This window comes from Garra rufa, chromosome 12 (genome assembly GCF_049309525.1).
Source record: "Garra rufa chromosome 12, GarRuf1.0, whole genome shotgun sequence".
Taxonomy (NCBI): Eukaryota; Metazoa; Chordata; class Actinopteri; order Cypriniformes; family Cyprinidae; genus Garra; species Garra rufa.
This window is the reverse complement of record NC_133372.1, coordinates 27,264,487-27,281,689: the sequence shown is the minus strand read 5'-3', so window position 1 is coordinate 27,281,689 and position 17,203 is coordinate 27,264,487. Positions and strand designations below refer to the sequence as shown.

Sequence of the window (17,203 nt, the reverse complement as noted above, 5' to 3'; positions counted from 1 at the left end):
CTGAAACAAATGTACTCTAGGGCTGTCCCCGACTATGAATTTTCATAGTCGAATCAGAATTTTCGAATCTTTCTATAGTCGACCGATAGTCGAATCATCTAGGCCTATGTGTGTGTGTGTGAATGGGTTGAAAGATGCACGACATTATAGTCAGCAGGAGGGTAAAACAATTTTTATTTTATTTTACACACTGCACACAGCAACAACTTTTAATAAAGCGACCAAAACTGCCTTCCAACTGACAGACGAACTTATAGGTTTAAATAAAAACACAGAACGCGTCTTTTAGTTCTAAAAACGCGAGGCGCACAGCACTGCCTTTTTTGCTAAGCAACGACCAAAACAGCTGTCCTGTCAGTCAAATCAAAGGATCATAGCGCGAACACTCTAAAATCTTAGTTTTTTGCTGTTAAGTAAACTGTCATATTAGCAGAAACCCTAAATAATACAGCTCCTGATTACCCACGATAGACACCAAATGTTTCTCCTCCATTTCTTGCAGTCTCCGGACTTTTTAAGCGACGGTAAACTTTCGCCATCACAACAGAAGACCCGCGTCTCCATTCATTCGATTGGACAATGGAAAAGAACGTGAATGACGTTGGGCGTTTTTCCGCTCAGAGTTGATTTTTTTTTTTTTTTTTTTTTTTGAACTTCAGGCGCTCAGAGCGCTCCTGCAAAAATGCGAGGCGCAGCAGGCGGCGAAAACGCGAGGCACCGCGGGGGCGCATAAACAGAGCGCAAAACGCTCACTGCCAGTGCCAACAGAAAACCATTCAAAAAAGGCTCCTCCAAATTTATTATTTATTACCTATTTATTGAACACTTCTTTCTTTTCACTTTTGTTTTTACTGCATTATCATAATCAAAGGCTGTATATAGCTTAATATAACCGTACAAAATCAGTAGTTCTGTGTGCAATTTGACATTGAGCTCCCCCATATTGCCAAAATGGTATGATGCTCGTTTCACCCGCGAAGATTCGACTGTGAGATCGGTGGTCGAATCAGGCTCCGCATATCGATGCATCGAATCTTCGACTATTCGGGGACAGCCCTAATGTACTCACCTTTTTTAAATACTGATAATAATAATAAATGTTTCTTGAACAGCAAATCAGCATATTCGAATGATTTCTGAAGGATCATGTGACACTTAAGACTGGAGTAATGATGCTGAAAATTTAGCTTTGATCACAGGAATAAATTACATTCTAAAATATAATTAAATAGAAAACAGTTATTTTAAATAGTAAAATATTTCACATTTTTAATGTTTTTGATGTACTTTGAATCAAATAAATGCAGGCTTGGTGAGCACTTTAAAAAGACATTAAAAATATACTGTTCAAAAACTTTTGACTGGTATATATAATATTTTAATTAATAATATATATATTTTTATTATTTAATTTAATGGTTCTAATATCAGTGAACTATAAACATCATTTAAATATGAAACAAAGCAATGAAAAAATTATAAATTATAATTAAAATAACAATTTACTATACGGTCTCCAATCTGTCATCTGTATATATTTGAATATAAAGTCACTGGAATGCCTATTTTCTACACAAACAATAAAAAAAACAATAAATAAATAAAAAACATTTCAATATTTCAAGGAAATATGTATTAAACTTTAAGTTTGCTAAGAGCTCAGAAATACTGTTATATTATACTTGAGTTGTAGTCACTTAGAGGTCATTGCATACTGTTGACCAAGTGTTGCTGGCTAAAATAAATTGTTTTCCTTCCCCTTCCTTCTAAAGATTAGTTTCTATCAGGTTCCAATTTCTCTCTGTTCTGTCCCGACCTCGTATCACCTTGGCTACTGACTCGGGTCACCACAGACCAAGGCAAGCTCTATACAGTATCTGACAGAGGAGTTTTCATGTGTCTGTGTGTTTCACCCCAATATCTGACCTTCCTGTGTGCACGAACCCTTAAAGAGATAGTTCACCAAAAAAAAGAAAATTACCCCATGATTTTCATTTGACCCTCAAGCTATCCTAGGTGTATATGACTTTCTTCTTTCAAACAAATACAATCAGAGTTATATTAAAAATGTCCTGGCTCTTTCAAGCTTTAAAATGACAAATGGGGTTTAAGATTTTAAAGCCTAAAAACCTGAATCCATACATTATGAAAAGTACTCCACATGACTCCGGGGGGTTAATAAAGGCCTTTTGAAGTGAATCGATGCGTCTGTTTATGAAAAATATCCGTATTTAAAACTTTATGAACCATAATCTCTAGCGTTCACTAACTGTCGTACACACATTCACAAAAGAGTGGGGTTCCAGCAGATGACACAGGCTTAGCGTAAGCTCTGGTGAGAATATGCTAGTCTCATGAGAACCAAGTTTTGTTTACAGTAAAGGAAAACTAGTCTCCTCTTGCCTTATATCAAAATCCTCCGGCATTTATCTTTACAAATCCTCGTTTTGCACTTCTAATTCATGACCAGTGTTTTGTTTTGCTCTCTACATTTTGCTTCCATGTTCCAACGCATGTACGACAGTTAGCAGAAGCTAGAGAGTTACAGTTTATGAAGTTTAAATATCTATATTTTTCTTACACAAATGCATCGATTCACTTCAGAAGGCCTTTAGCCTCCGGAGCCATGTGGAGTACTTTTTATGAGGCATGGATGCACTTTATTGGACTTCAAAATTTCAACACCCATTCACTGCCATTATCAAGTTTGGAAAAGCCAGGACATTTTTTTTTATATAAAATTGATTAGGGCTGCTCGATTTTGGCAAAAATCATAATCATTATTTTGGTCAATATTGTAATCACGATTATTTAACACGATCATGACCGGGTCTAAAACTTTATATTAGTGATTATTTAAAGATAGCAATATAGCAGAAAAAAGGAACAAATAAAAACTGTGCTTTTTAAAAATAAAAATAAAAATACTGAATACTTTTATGCAAGTCTAAAGTAGTCTAACAATACCACAGAAATTTAATGTAATTATTTGAATGTAAAATAAAACAGCGTCTTCACTGTAATAGTTAAACATGCTTTGTTTCTTATTAAAACTACAAATGTCCTTCATTCAAGAGCAGTGAGTGATTTTTCTCTTTGTATTTTTACGTTGTATTAATATTAAGCACAGAGATGGCAGAAGGAATTATTTGTTGCCGCTTTAAGTGCCACACGGATCCAATATACTGTTAAACACGTATTTTCATTCTCAACCGTTTATGATCATTTTAAGACATAACTGACAAGGGTTTGCATGAATAATTACCAAGTGCCTTAAGCTAAAAGATAACTGCTCCCTCTCTGAGTGCATACGCAGAACAGCGCAAGTTTTCTTACGTGCTATTAAAAACACAACATCAAAGAAACATTAATAAATCAAGCAAGTCCCGTTTTATGAAAGTCACGCTACATGATTTTACATGTGAAATTAAGCTTTTATGGAGGAGCGAATAATCGTTTCATCTCGATTACTGCATTTTCATGATCGTTTGAAGCAGAAATCGAAATTTGAAACCGATTTTCGATTAATTGCACAGCCCTAACTCCGATTGTATTCGTCTGAAAGAAGAAAGTCATATACACCTATGGCTTGAGGGTGAGTAAATCATGGGGTAATTGATTTTTAACTTTCTTTAACTTTCATCATATATCTGTTGGAGACAGCAGTCTGACAAATTCATCTAAAATACAGTGAAAGTCATCAAAAATAACTTAATGAATTTGAGTACCATAGTGAGTATGTTGTAGAAATATTAAATACTACTCGAAATCAATGAATAAATATAATTACTAGGACAAAATGCACTAGAAGTTAGACGTTTTTCGTTAAAGGGATAGTTCACCCAAAAATGACAATTTGATGTTTATCTGCTTACCCCCAGGACATCCAAGATGTAGGTGACTTTGTTTCTTCAGTAGAACACAAACAAAGATTTTTAACTCAAACCGTTGCAGTCTGTCAGTCATATACTGGCAGTCAATGGGACCAACGGCTTTGAGAGTTAAAAAAACATACACAGACAAAACCAAATGAAACCCTGCGGCTCATGGCGATACATTGGGGTCTTAACACATGAAACAATTAGTCTGTGCAAGAAACTGAACAGTATTTATATCATTTTTTACCTCTGATCCACAACAGCCGGCGCGTGACGAAGAGTAAGCATCTATAACTTCAGTCGATCAGACTCAAAAGCCGTGTGTCTCATTGACTGCCATTATATGATTAACAGATTGCAACGGTTTGAGTTAAAAATCTTTGTTTGTGTTCTACTGAAGAAACAACGTCCTGGATACATCTTGGATGCCCTGGGGGTAAGCAGATAAACATACATTTTTTGGGGAGGGGGGGTGAACTATCCCTGTAATTCTTGAGGTATTGCACACAAACCTGTTAGTTCTCCATCCAGGAACTGGGCTAGTATTGTCCTACCTAGCAACAGTAACCACAGGGGTGGAGCTTAGTAAAGGATGATCGCTAGAGTGAAAATGACAAGTTCACAATTAGCTTTTTCTGCACATTGCAGAATAAAAGTGAAAATAGTGTGTAATGTGTAGTGATATATAGTAGTTAGCAGCTTTCATCAGTGTCACAGGCCTACAACACATTCAGACAACATTACACATCTCATCCTGGCCGTGTCTTCTCAGAGACAACAAAGCATCTGAGTTCTCAGCAGTACAGAATGATTAACAAGTGAGTATATTTACACTCTCGCTCTGATAAATTACTCTTTTAGTTTTAACTTCCGTCTTCTAGTTTTAAAACCCCTTGTTAACACAGACCGTCTGTAAAGCATTTGATTAAGTCATATGCAGCATGACCTGTGTTGAATTGGTGAACAGGCACGGAGACATTAATCAGGGGCAGTAACCCCCTCCCTTCTGTTAGCCTTCAGCCGTCCCAGATGTTCAGTTGAATCATAGCAGGCCGATGTTGGTCCTGACAGTATGATCCATATCTAATGGTATCTAGATGCTCACTCAGGCTTTCTGGCCATTTATGGGCCATTACAATGCATCTGTAATGTGCTGTGTTAAGAGAAAGCCATAAGTGAGGCAGACTTGTGTGGAAAGTGTCTTGTTGACTCTAATTAGAGGCAGAGGGAGGGAGTGCACAAATGGCAAAGGAAGTGAATTAGACAAAGTGTACTTCCATTTAGCAAAGGACTGTACAGGAAGTTGAAAAAAATGTAGTTTCTGTACTGTATATAGCATATTACAATGCATTTTAGTGCAGTCTACTCAATTATATTTGGGTATCATACATATTGAAGGAGATTAATGTGTTAATAGTTTGACAAATATGACTCACATCTGATTATTTCATCATTTACTCACTATCATGCCGTTCCAAACCTGTATGGACCCCTTTGTTTTTTTTTTACATTTTCAGTTTGTAGAAGCAGAAGTCATCATAGTTGTGTAAACTTCTATAGCAGTCAGCGGGAGACTATATATACATTTTTGCATTCCCATTTGCTCAAATAGCAAAAGAAAAACTCCATGATACTGTTTACACAACTTTTAAAAAGAGGAAGAATATAGAGTGATTGATAGTGGTAGTCAGAAAAGAGAACAATGTCAAATTTACCATCAAGTCGCTGTACTAGAACAGCCTCACTTCAGCACTAACTAGTTGTTTGTAATTTGATGCAAAGGTAATATAATACAAAGTATAGTGTTATAAATGTACATAAATGTGTGTGTATATATATATATATATATATATATATATATATATATATATATATATATATATATATCAGAGGTTGCGTTAGACTTCAACATTGTCCGTCATTTTGACGGACAGGGTCATAAAAATTCCGTCATAATCTATTATTACCCGTCATTTTAATTTTCATATATTAATTATAATAACACATTTAATTGCACTTATTTATGAAGAGAACAGATGAATCTCAGTGGATCTTGCTGTTTTCAGTTCACGAATTAACAGTAGTGCGCATATCTAATAAATCACAATAAGCGATTAAGCTCTGTGCTTTCTTACTTTCAATATGAAAAAGTCTCAGATTTCAAATTCTGTCTATTTCATCAGGAAATTCAAGCAATAAATACCATTTTGGCGCTCTTTAATGTGGCGTGATAGACCGCTGTAGTTTATACTGGGTGCTCGCATGTGCATATCAAATGTACAGCAAAAGATTAAAGTCTTTGCAGGATTTATGATGCAGATGACCTTTGCAAATGCACACAGTCTGAGATAAAGGATTATTGCTTTTTTTCTTGTGTGGAACACAAAAATAGAAGTTTTGAATAATATCCAAACTACTGTTGTCTATGCAGTAAAATGCAATAACCAGGAATCAGTCAGTCTCCTTAAAGGGAACTCCGGGTATTAAGAATTGTATGGATTAATATAACGCAAATGATGTCTATTACTGAAATATGTAGTAGAAAACCCATGAAAGATTTATGTTATTTAAAAAAAAATCCACATCTATTTATACATGTTTTGGACTATGTGGAGGGTGGGGCATTATTTTGATGATGTAAAATGGTTGCATTCAGTGAGCTACTGGCGCTACATTTTTTTTGGCTATTTTTTTTTTATAAAATACTGTTACAATGTCACATTGGCTTAATATAATGTAAATTATGTCTCTTGCTGAAATATTTAGTAGAAAATCCATTAAATATTTACTTTCTTTATTGTTTAATACATATTTTGGACTGTGGGGGGCCCCATTATTTCGATGACGTGAAATGGTTGCATTTGGGGAGCTTCTGGGGCTACGTGTCGCTATTTTTACTGCAACACAACTAGGAAAATAAAATATATCGAAAACTTTTGGTTGTAATTTTCAGTTGAAGGGCAACATAAGAAGTGATGCAAGTCTTCACTGCTTTCCTAGCGATTAGAAGAGGCAGCAAAGAATGGGAAGATGCGTGCGGATGAATAAAACTTCCTAAAGACACGTTTTTGTTTTTGTTCTCTCCACTTTTGCCTGGATACCTTTGAGGCTTTTAGTAGACCACAGCTACTGAAAGAGCTTACAAATGGCAGAGACAAGAAACGCTAGATGCCATCCTTGCAGGATGTAAACATGCCAACGCTTGTCATGACACCGCAGCCACTGAAGGAATTTCTCAACACTGATCTCACTTGATATCTGGGAGCGTTTAGTCTCCTTGTAGGGAAAATATGATGGTACAGCATTTGGTTTAGGCTATGCTTTTATCCATCACCATCTGTGAGCTCTTATAGTAGCTGTGGTCATCGTATCATAATTCTATTTTCTAAGTTGTGTTGCGGTTAAAATACCAACAGGTTGCACCAGTATCTCACCAAGTGCAACCATTTTACATCATTGAAATAATGGCACCCCCATAGTCCAAAACATGCATAAAACAATGTGTTTTTTTTAAGTAATGTAAATCTTTCTTGGGCTTTCTACTACATATTTCAGTAAGAGGCATCATTTATGATATATTAAGCCATAGAAGTCTTAATACCCAGGGTTCTCTTTTAAAAACAAACAAACAAACAAAAAAAACATAAAAGTATTACTAAAAGTTTGAAAGTTTCGTCATCATTTACATCATTTACCCTCATGTCGTTCCAAACCCAAAGACATTTGTTTGTCTTTGAAACACCAATGAAGATATTTTAATGAAACCTGAGAGATTTGAAAGTCCATGTAAACAAATCTTTGATGACTCAAAAAGTTTTAAATGTTATTTATATGAATCGAGTGGTCTTTTGTAGTTTTTGTTTTTATTCACAAATAAAAACTGATGAATGCAAATACATAGAGCACATCAAATATGCTTGACGTGCAAGAACCAATGAGGTTTGTCCTCACAAGCAAGTTTGAGCTCCACAAGAACCAATGAAGTTTGTTCTTTTGCATCAAGCAATTACGGTTAAGCTTCTGTTTACCATACTTGGTGTCCATTGATCAGTGCTTATGTGTGAATAAATAGCCTCAATTAAAGAGAAAGTTCACCTGGAAATGAAAATTTCCCAATGATTTACTCTCCCTCTAGCCATTTTAGGTGTAGATGACTTTCATCTTTCAGACGAATACATTTGAAGTTATATTAAAAAATGTCCTTGCTCTTCCAAGCTTTACGACAAGGTGGATATAACAGTTTATAAAGTTGTAAATATGGTTAATTTTCTTATACAAACACATAACTTTTCTTTAGAAGGCCTTTATTAACCCCTCAGAGCTGTGTGGAGCACTTTTATGATAAAACAACACACTTCATTTTGCTTCAAAATCTGGACCACTACCCACTGTTATTATTAATCTCGGAAGAGCCACGACAGTTTTTAATGTAACTCAGATTGTATTCGTCTGATAGAAGAAAGTCATATACACCTATGATTGTCACATTTCACGTCTGTTTTTGTCTCCCCCTGTCATTTTGTGATCGTTTGGTTTAGTCCTCGTTTGTGTAATCACCGTCACCTGTGTTTAATTATGAGTTACCCTTTATAAGTCTGTCTTTGAGTTCAGTGTATTGTCGGTCCTTAATGTTGTAATGTTGTCTAAAGTGTGTGAAGATCTCTGTTTCTGCCTTGTTCCTCTTGAAGATTGATATTAAATATAGTTGTTTGTTTGAATACCGTCTATCGTCTCGTCTCGTCCTGCACACACCCGTAACAGAAGGACCGACCGAAACCGTTCACGGCGTCTTCCCCTGCGTTTCTTTTCCGTTTTTTGTATCAGTGTTTTATTTATTTATTTTTTTCCCTCATGGATGACCCCAACGTTTTCATCATCCTCCTGGAGCAGGGGAGCCGTTCTCTCAAAGACCACACCAGAGACTTTGTGCAACTCATACCATTCACGCACTACCCGGACAGCTGCCTGTGCACGTTCTTTCGCAATGGACTTAACATCACCGCCAAAGCGCAGCTGTCCGGGGAGGGTCCTCGAGAGAGCATCGCTGAATACATCGAGTGGGTGCTGGCGTCCTGTAGATCTTCCTGGACTGTCGGCTTCATCGAGGAGGACGTCAGCCCCACTCTTGACCCAGAGAGCAGCAAACCATCACCCCGACACGCAGAGCACGAACCCGAGCACACCGCGGATGAGGGACTAGAGCTGCGAGCGACAGAGCCAGAGCCCTCTCCGACTGATCAGGTGCGTGAGCCGGATTCTACATCTGCGACGGTGGATTGCGACGTGGAGCAGGTGAGGGAAATGGAGAGCCCTGCCCACTGCAACACCGTTGGGGGTGAGCTGGAAGACATCTCTGGGGACTTAATTGACTTCTTTTCCGAAGTTGTGTGGAGTATAACACGCCTGATTTAATAGACTTTTTCTCTGAACCACTGGCTTGCATGAACTTCCCCCCCACCCGCCCTCTTCTGTCTGGATCTGCCTGTTCCCCTCTGGTTCCACCCAGCCGTCCTGAGTCCCCGCTGGTTCCGTCCAGCCGTCCTGAATCCCCGCTGGTTCCGTCCAGCCGTCCAGAGTCCCTGAAGTCATCAGCCAGTCCCCTTGCTCACCCTCAGCCCACCATCCATGCAGTGGGCTCGCCGCAGGGTTGCCATGCTACATCGGTGGCAGGGCTGGAGAATCCCTCAGCTCCGCCTCCAGCCTCGCAACCCAGATCTCCACCTCGGACCTCCGACCCTGCGGCTCCACCACGGCTCTCTACGCCCTCAGCTCCACCGTCGCCCGCCGGCCCACCAGCTCCACCGGGCTCCATCGTCCTTCCGGCTCCGCCTTGGTCAGTCGTCGACCATCCGCCGCCTCGGGACTCCACTCCTCTGGCTTCGCCTCGTCCCTCTGTCCCTCCGGCTCTGTCAGGCTCCTCCCTCCCTTCAGCGTCGCCTTCGTCCTCTGTCGCTCCGGCTCCGCCGCGGACCTCCGGATCTCCGCCTCCGCCTAGGCCGCCAGAGCCTCCTGTTCCGCCTTGGGCCTCCGGATCCGCGGTGTCGCCCTGGTCCCTTGGCTCTCCATCTCCGCCTCGGGTTCCTTCACCAACTGCTCTGCCTCTGTCGGTCGGCCCCCTGGAGTCGGCGGTCCTCCCTCCACCATGGCTCCTCCCTCCGTCGGCTCCACCGTGGGCCGTCATCCTGGCTGCAATCTGGGTCCCGCTGAGTCTCTCCTGCTTCGGATCCCTCCTGTCTCCTCCCTGGCTCCTCCCACCATCGTCGCCCCCTTGGACTGTCTTTTTTGCCCTCTGGACTTATGTTTTGGTCCCCCTCCTTCGGTTGCGTCCTCCGCCGAAGCCCCCTCCCTCATGGACTCAAGGTTTCTGGTTTTCCGCCCCTCTCTTCTTTTTTGTTTTTCTACGGCGCGAGGACGCGCCTATTCGGAGGGGGGCGTAATGTCACATTTCGCGTCTGTTTTTGTCTCCCCCTGTCATTTTGTGATCGTTTGGTTTAGTCCATCGTTTGTGTAATCACCGTCACCTGTGTTTAATTATGAGTTACCCTTTATAAGTCTGTCTTTGAGTTCAGTGTATTGTCGGTCCTTAATGTTGTAATGTTGTCTAAAGTGTGTGAAGATCTCTGTTCCTGCCTGTTCCTGCCTTGTTCCTCTTGAAGATTGATATTAAATATAGTTGTTTGTTTGAATACCGTCTATCGTCTCGTCCTGCACACACCCGTAACAATGATGACTTGAGGGTGAGTAAATCATGGGGTAATTTTTACTGTTGGCTGAACTATCCCTTTAAATCTGTTCATCATATAAACATTCATGTGTCTTTAGAAGAAATTAAAGTGCTCAGTTATTGTGGATTAATTTTAGATTACGAAATACACAATTTTGGATCCTCAGCAAATCATTGTTCAACAGACCACCGGCATTACATGAAAGTACATCTCACCATGAACAGTAACTCAGTACAGCACACATTAACAGCCCCACGCTGTTGCAGTATGCCATGTTCCCTGCTGAATCCAGAAGTCCCTTTGTCATAATCAAGTGTGTCCTTCTGGATGTTCCTTATGACCAGCAAGAGAAAACACAAAGCCAGTGTGGGCACCTCTGGTTTATCTCTGTTAACACACATTCGGGATGTGACAGCAGGGCCTGCTGTGTGCATAAAAGGGAAGAGGAAGAGATTTATGAGACAGCGTATGTGTGTGTTTATCTGATGGATAACAGTGGACACTCTGTTTCTTTGTTCGGCTGCAGTTGGAAACCTTTATGCTTTGTGGCCACACCTTCATTGTATCGATTTTCATAACGATAAAAGAACACGTTTGTACGGCACCCCATAAACTGCATCTCTCATTATTACCGAATCTTTGATATTTTATGTTTCACTAGAAAAAATGTTTATACACCTTTATTTGATTTTGGAAAATGAAGAAACCCTTCCGAAAGAGACATTTTATGTCTCAGATTGTCTCTAAATGATGGCTGGAGGCCAACTGCGACATTACTCACATAATGTGCCAATGTTCTTTGCTCACACAGATGAAATCATCAGCTCTATACAATATATATATATGCATGCAAGAGCAATGATTGCCCTATAAAGTAAACAGCTTGTTAAACTGATTATACATCTTTTTAAATCCCTAGTATGAGGCTATATACTTAATTATATAATTTTAAGTCAGATTCTGTTGTTGCAATAGAGACGCAATTTTCAGAAAGAGTCCTCGCTGAAGACTATACACTTTAGCTCTGGCTCCACACCGTTTTTTTTTTTTCTTTAACTTACCAGTAAATGAAAGAGAAACAACCCTCAGCCAGTTAAATTTGAGGAACTAACTGCTGATGATATAATCTGAGTAACGAAACAAACAAACAAACAAACATACAGTACAGTGTAGTATTAATTTGCTCACTTTTTTTCTCTTTTCCATTCTCTCTCAGGAGGTCCATGAAATTCTACGCGAATACGAGCTCAAATACTGTTTTGTGGACCGGAACAAAGGAACAGGTAATTGGCCTCCTTCAGTCATCCTACTGCTCTCATGTTTCTAATGATTCTCTTCCATCCGAGCCATCAGAATCCAGACCTCTCGAAAAACACCACACATTTGCCTACTTAACGCACCTGAGATGTTAATTTCCTGCGGTGGTGAATGAGCACTTACAGAGAATTGTTCTATTTTGATGAAAGATCTCAGCTCTCTAACTGCAAAAATGTTGCCTGTTCCTTTTGAAGGAAAGTGAGGCTTTGAGGTTATTTGAGTTTTTACATTCTGTCACCGTGTTGATTTGTCCTCTTTCTATTTTTATTCTGTATGAAATGCTGAATCAAATAAGCAGCAAGTTTTAGATTTCATATATAATTTTGACTTCATTATAATAAAATAATAAATAAAATCTAATGTTTTAACTTCAGTCCATCAGTTAAAATAATGATCTAATACATCCTAAAGAGCTGTTCAGTTGGATTTGAGATTGTTTGAACACTCAGAGTGACTTCCAAGACAAACCAAGCTTGTTATTGTTATTGTCATCCGACTCATCCATGCAGAAAACAATTTAAAGTCTGACATATGCTAATAAATTCTTGAAGATAAATAAGGGAAGATAAACAAAATGCTCTGAAGTTAAGCAAAAGTGTATTAAGGTATTCAGTTTGAGAAATTAGGAGGAAAAGCTTGTTCGCTTGGAACTGGAAGACTTAGTCATACCAGGAAATGTATGAAAATAGCTAATTATTAGCTGATAATGTAAAGTATTGCAGTTGCTTTATGACTAAAGCATTACTGCCGTTGCAAGTAAATTATGTCTTAACATTTTAAATTATGAATCCATTTTAATTGGATTTAGCACATTCACTCCATAATCACTCATCCACCAGCATTCACACTCCTCCAGACTTTAAAAATGTAAACGAACAGCATAAATTTGCCACAACCTTTACCATGTTAGTTCAGAAAACAAGAGTGTTGTATATGTTTATTCTTGTTCATGAGATGTACCGATCTACTTCTTTACTTTGGGCATGGATTGATCCGACAACAAGTCAAATAGCATTTTCATTTCAGAAAATCGTTTTTAAATCTTTCAGCTACTGTAATTATGACAGTTTCTCTTCTAAATGCAACAATTCTCTTTGAATGTTGTTGTGATGGAAACAACAAACCTTTCATCAAAATTTAGTGCAAGATAGAAGACTCAAACCTCCCCAAATGATCAACATTCTTACATTTTAGAACTGTTATGATATCTGTAGTGCTAGCAGCATCTTGAAAAATGCCACAAGCAACATGCTTTGAATTTTTGTTGAAAAATCAGCTTTAATCACCTATTTTTTTTTCTTTTCAAAATGTGGAAGGCTAAGTTAAAAGGTTCTAGCATCATTTGGCATGTCTTCATGCCAGTATGAAAAATTGTGAATGATCAAAGCTGTAACACTTCTTCAGTGTAATAGAGTTCAAATCTATTCTCAAATCAAAAAATCAAACTCTACTCAATAGAGGTGAAATCTATTCTGAGTTGCACAAGAAGATGGAGCCAAGTAGGATGTGTTCCTGGATCAACGTTCTTTGTTGGTCCTGGAACAATAGTTCTAAAACAGTCCCCTTTCTCTTGAAATTCAAGAGAAATGATCAATAGATAAGTACATTGTTTAAACATCTAACCCTACAATGTGATTATATCTTTATGTATATATTAATATTAACAGTTTAACAGCGTTAAAAATATTTAACACAGGGGTGGGGCAGGGTTAGGGTTGGTCACTCTACTCACAACTGCTGCTTCTGTCTCTTTTTTTCTTGACAAGAAGTGTGTTTATTTAGTTGCAGAACCACTTTACGACCACATCAAATGGGAGACTGTTCAAACACGCACTCCAACTTCAACTCGTTTGACTTAGCACTAGGCGTTAAGTCAAATGAGTGTGGGAAAGGTACAGGTGATGAGGGAGCTTTAGTAGAACAACAGTGAACTGTGGTCAGAGGAGATGTTGTCTGTGAGCCGTTGTACTGTGCTTGTAGCACGCACGTTTCAATTGTTTGCACAAATGCGGTGGCATGTGCTGTAGTGTGTATCATTTCATATTAAAGTGCGAATGAAACTACATGCATGCGTATCAGATCCGCGTCACGTTCAGCAGTGGCAGGTCTTAAAGTAATAGCAGCCAAATAAGCTAATAACCCAGCTGATGTGATGTCTAATAATCAAAGAACTAAAGAAAGAGGAAAACAATAACTTTTGTAGCTTTAAGGATTCATCTATATTTAATTTAGTATTTAGTGTTTGGTAACTTTATTCAATTTCTGTATGTTACCTACTTGCTGATAGGCACAGCTAAATAATGGGTTTGTGTGAAGATTATTTTAAGTTCACTTACAGTTGAGGTCAAAAGTTTACACCCCCCTTTCAGAATCTGCAAAATGTTAATTATTTTACCAAAGTAAGATAATTATAATGAAGATAAAAAATAATGCATGTTATTATTTATTTGGTACTGATCTGAATAAGATAATTTACATAAACATACAGTCCAAAATAGAAAATAATAGATAAATCTCCTTGATTCTTAATACTGTGTTCTTTGTTTTTTGTTTGGGGATAGTTGTTCATAAGACTCTTGATTGTCCTATTGTCCTTTTGTGTATTTGAACCCTTTCCAACAATGACTGTATGATTTTGAGATCCATCTTTTCACACTGAGGACAACTGAGGGACTCATATGCAACTGTTACAGAAGGTTTAAATGCTCACTGATGCTTCAGAAGGAAAAACAATGCATTAAGAGCTGGGTGTGAAAACTTTTGAAATTTGAAAATCAGGGTAAATTTAACTTATTTTTGTCTACTGGGAAACATGTAACTATCTTCTGCAGCCTCTGAAGGGCAGTACTAAATGAAGAAATATGATATTTATGCAAAATAAGAAAAATATACACATCTTCATTCTGGTCAAAACTTTACACCCACCGCTCTTAATGCATAATTTTTCCATTTGGAGCATCAGTAGGGAAAGGACGTGAGGTGTGGCCAAGTATGGTGACCCATATTCGGAATTTGTGCTCTGCATTTAACCCATCCAAGTGCGCACACACACAGTAGTTGTAGCAGTTGGGGGTTCAGTGCCTTGCTCAAGGGTCTCACCTCAGTTGTGGTATTGAGGGTGGGGAGAGCATTGGTTATTCACTCCCACCACCACCAACAATCCCTGCCGGACCTGAGACTCAAACTTGCAACCTTCAGGTTACCACTTGTTTACCGCTATAGAAGTTTACCCAACTATGAATGTGAAAAGGTTAATGTGAAAAGGTGAACTTAATAAGCAGCCTTTCTCAAAGCTGTCAAAATAAAAGTCCTGGCACTGTCAGTATAAAAGTCCCATTTCCAAAACCTATCGGCTGATGCTGATAATTAACTGCAAAATATCGTCTGATATATTGCATAACTTTTGCCACCAACCATAGCCAAGCCACATGTGGCTACTGTTGGATTGAGCCTCAGCTGCACGATTACTGTAATTACAGTTGCATATTTCACATGTGGGTATTTTGCACAGTCCAGTGCTAAACCTAAGGCTGATTAGCAACCTGCACCTTCATGTAATGCTGGGATTCTGGCCTGCTAAATGTCGTCAGTGCCTAAAACCCCTGGCAGCATTGCAAACGTTCCCACATGCTCTAATTAGCAGTATCTAGGGATAAAGGTGAAACACCGTGATGATCTCATCCTCCAGCCGTTCAGGGCTTGTCACCTCCTGCCAGCACCCCAGCAGCGGCTCCGGTGTCAAGGATCAGAGTCCAGCGTGCCTGCAGGAGGTGGAACGTTACTTTGGCTCTTCAATACTTACATGAAATAAGTTGAACAATTTAAAAATGAACAATTTACATGGCATATAGACCCGCTCCTTTGGTTAGAGTCAAGTTTAAGTAAAGCACTGTGAAGAGTGAAAAAGAATGAGGAATTACCAAGAGAGGAAATGAGGAAAGGCGAGGAAATATTGATAGACACTGCAGGGAGAGAAAGCAATCAGAGAAGGAAGAAAGAATGACAGCTTTTATGATGGTGGAAAGATGGGGAAGAAGAAGAAATCCTACAGAAAAAGAATTCTTGTCTCTTCTGGCGTACAGCCCGGAGTTGAAATATGCTCTGATATTCCCAATGCTGGAGGCTTACAGTAAGGGAATTGCACACCTCCCCCTTCCTCCTCATGTTATAGTTGCTTCATTCTACATTATGAATGTTCCTAGGCTAAGTGATCTGAACATATGCTTTTAAGGCCTGCCAGGGAAGAGCTGCCTTCCAAAACAAAAATAGTGACAATAGTGGCAAGCTCTCATTTCAAACGCCCGTTCTTAGAAGCAGAAGTCCGTATTGTTACTGATCTCAAAGATGTCATGTTAGACATGTTGAGTATCAGTGCTTTATTTCTGGTTTTGCTGGATATATATTTGTAAGGTCAGTTCAGTCGGCCAAGTGTGTCTTGGGGAGAATATGGAGGTCCTCAATGCTCAAACTCCATGTTATGCACCTGTCATACAACACAAAGACATATAAACATCACCTAGACACGTCGAGTTTAATAAAATCAGCTCAGCTTTGCATTCGCACTCAGGTCTTTCATTTCTAAACCTCTTTAGAGAGGGTCAAAGTCACTTGTGTGCATGTGAATCTCCCCCGTGCCTTTTAAATGCCGAACAAGGCTGGTGGACAGCTTTCTCCTTTAGCAGCTGCAGGCCCTCCAGCTTTATAAATGTTTGGATTGTCTGGAAAGGGAGGCAGCTCTTCTTCAGAGTGGTATGTGCAGTCCGTGGAATGCTGATGATGTAAATTATGAAGGACGTACTGCCTGACCCCTTGTGTACAGTCTATCCCCTGTAGATTGATGCAGGTGTGTTGTGTTTCAGAGTTTTTAAGGGCTGTTATTAGCATGAAGCAAAGATGACGACATTTAGGTTGCGTAGTTCAGAAGTTGCACACGTCAGCCGAGTAACTGCCATGCAGATGATAACAGATAGCTCGCTCTGGGTTTATTAGACATCTTTGGGTGGCTCAAACAAACAGAGTAATGTTTGATAGCTTTGCAGAGCCATGTTTACACTGTTTGGTTAAATCAACATACGAATCATTCAAGTTCTTCGAATAAATTATAGGATGTATTTGCTACCCTGCACTAGAAGGCTCACCTAGGCTGCATTCATTATATCACTATATTATTATATTCTATTATATGCATTATATTTTAATTTAATATATTTTTAAATGTAATTGTGATGGCAAAGCAGAATTTTTAGCAGCCATTATTCTAGAAAATAGTATTTAAATGTCATG

The 17,203-nt window shown here is 38.9% G+C and overlaps 1 protein-coding gene across 1 annotated transcript in view; it reads left to right on the top strand.

Moving 5' to 3' along the window:
- raver2 (ribonucleoprotein, PTB-binding 2) overlaps positions 1–17,203 on the top strand; it is a 90,373-nt gene that overhangs the window by 2,270 nt on the left and 70,900 nt on the right. Inside the window, exon 2 of the mRNA XM_073852549.1 lies at positions 11,820–11,886. Within this exon, the coding sequence (XP_073708650.1) occupies positions 11,820–11,886 (67 nt within the window). The remainder of the gene's footprint in view (positions 1–11,819; positions 11,887–17,203) is intronic.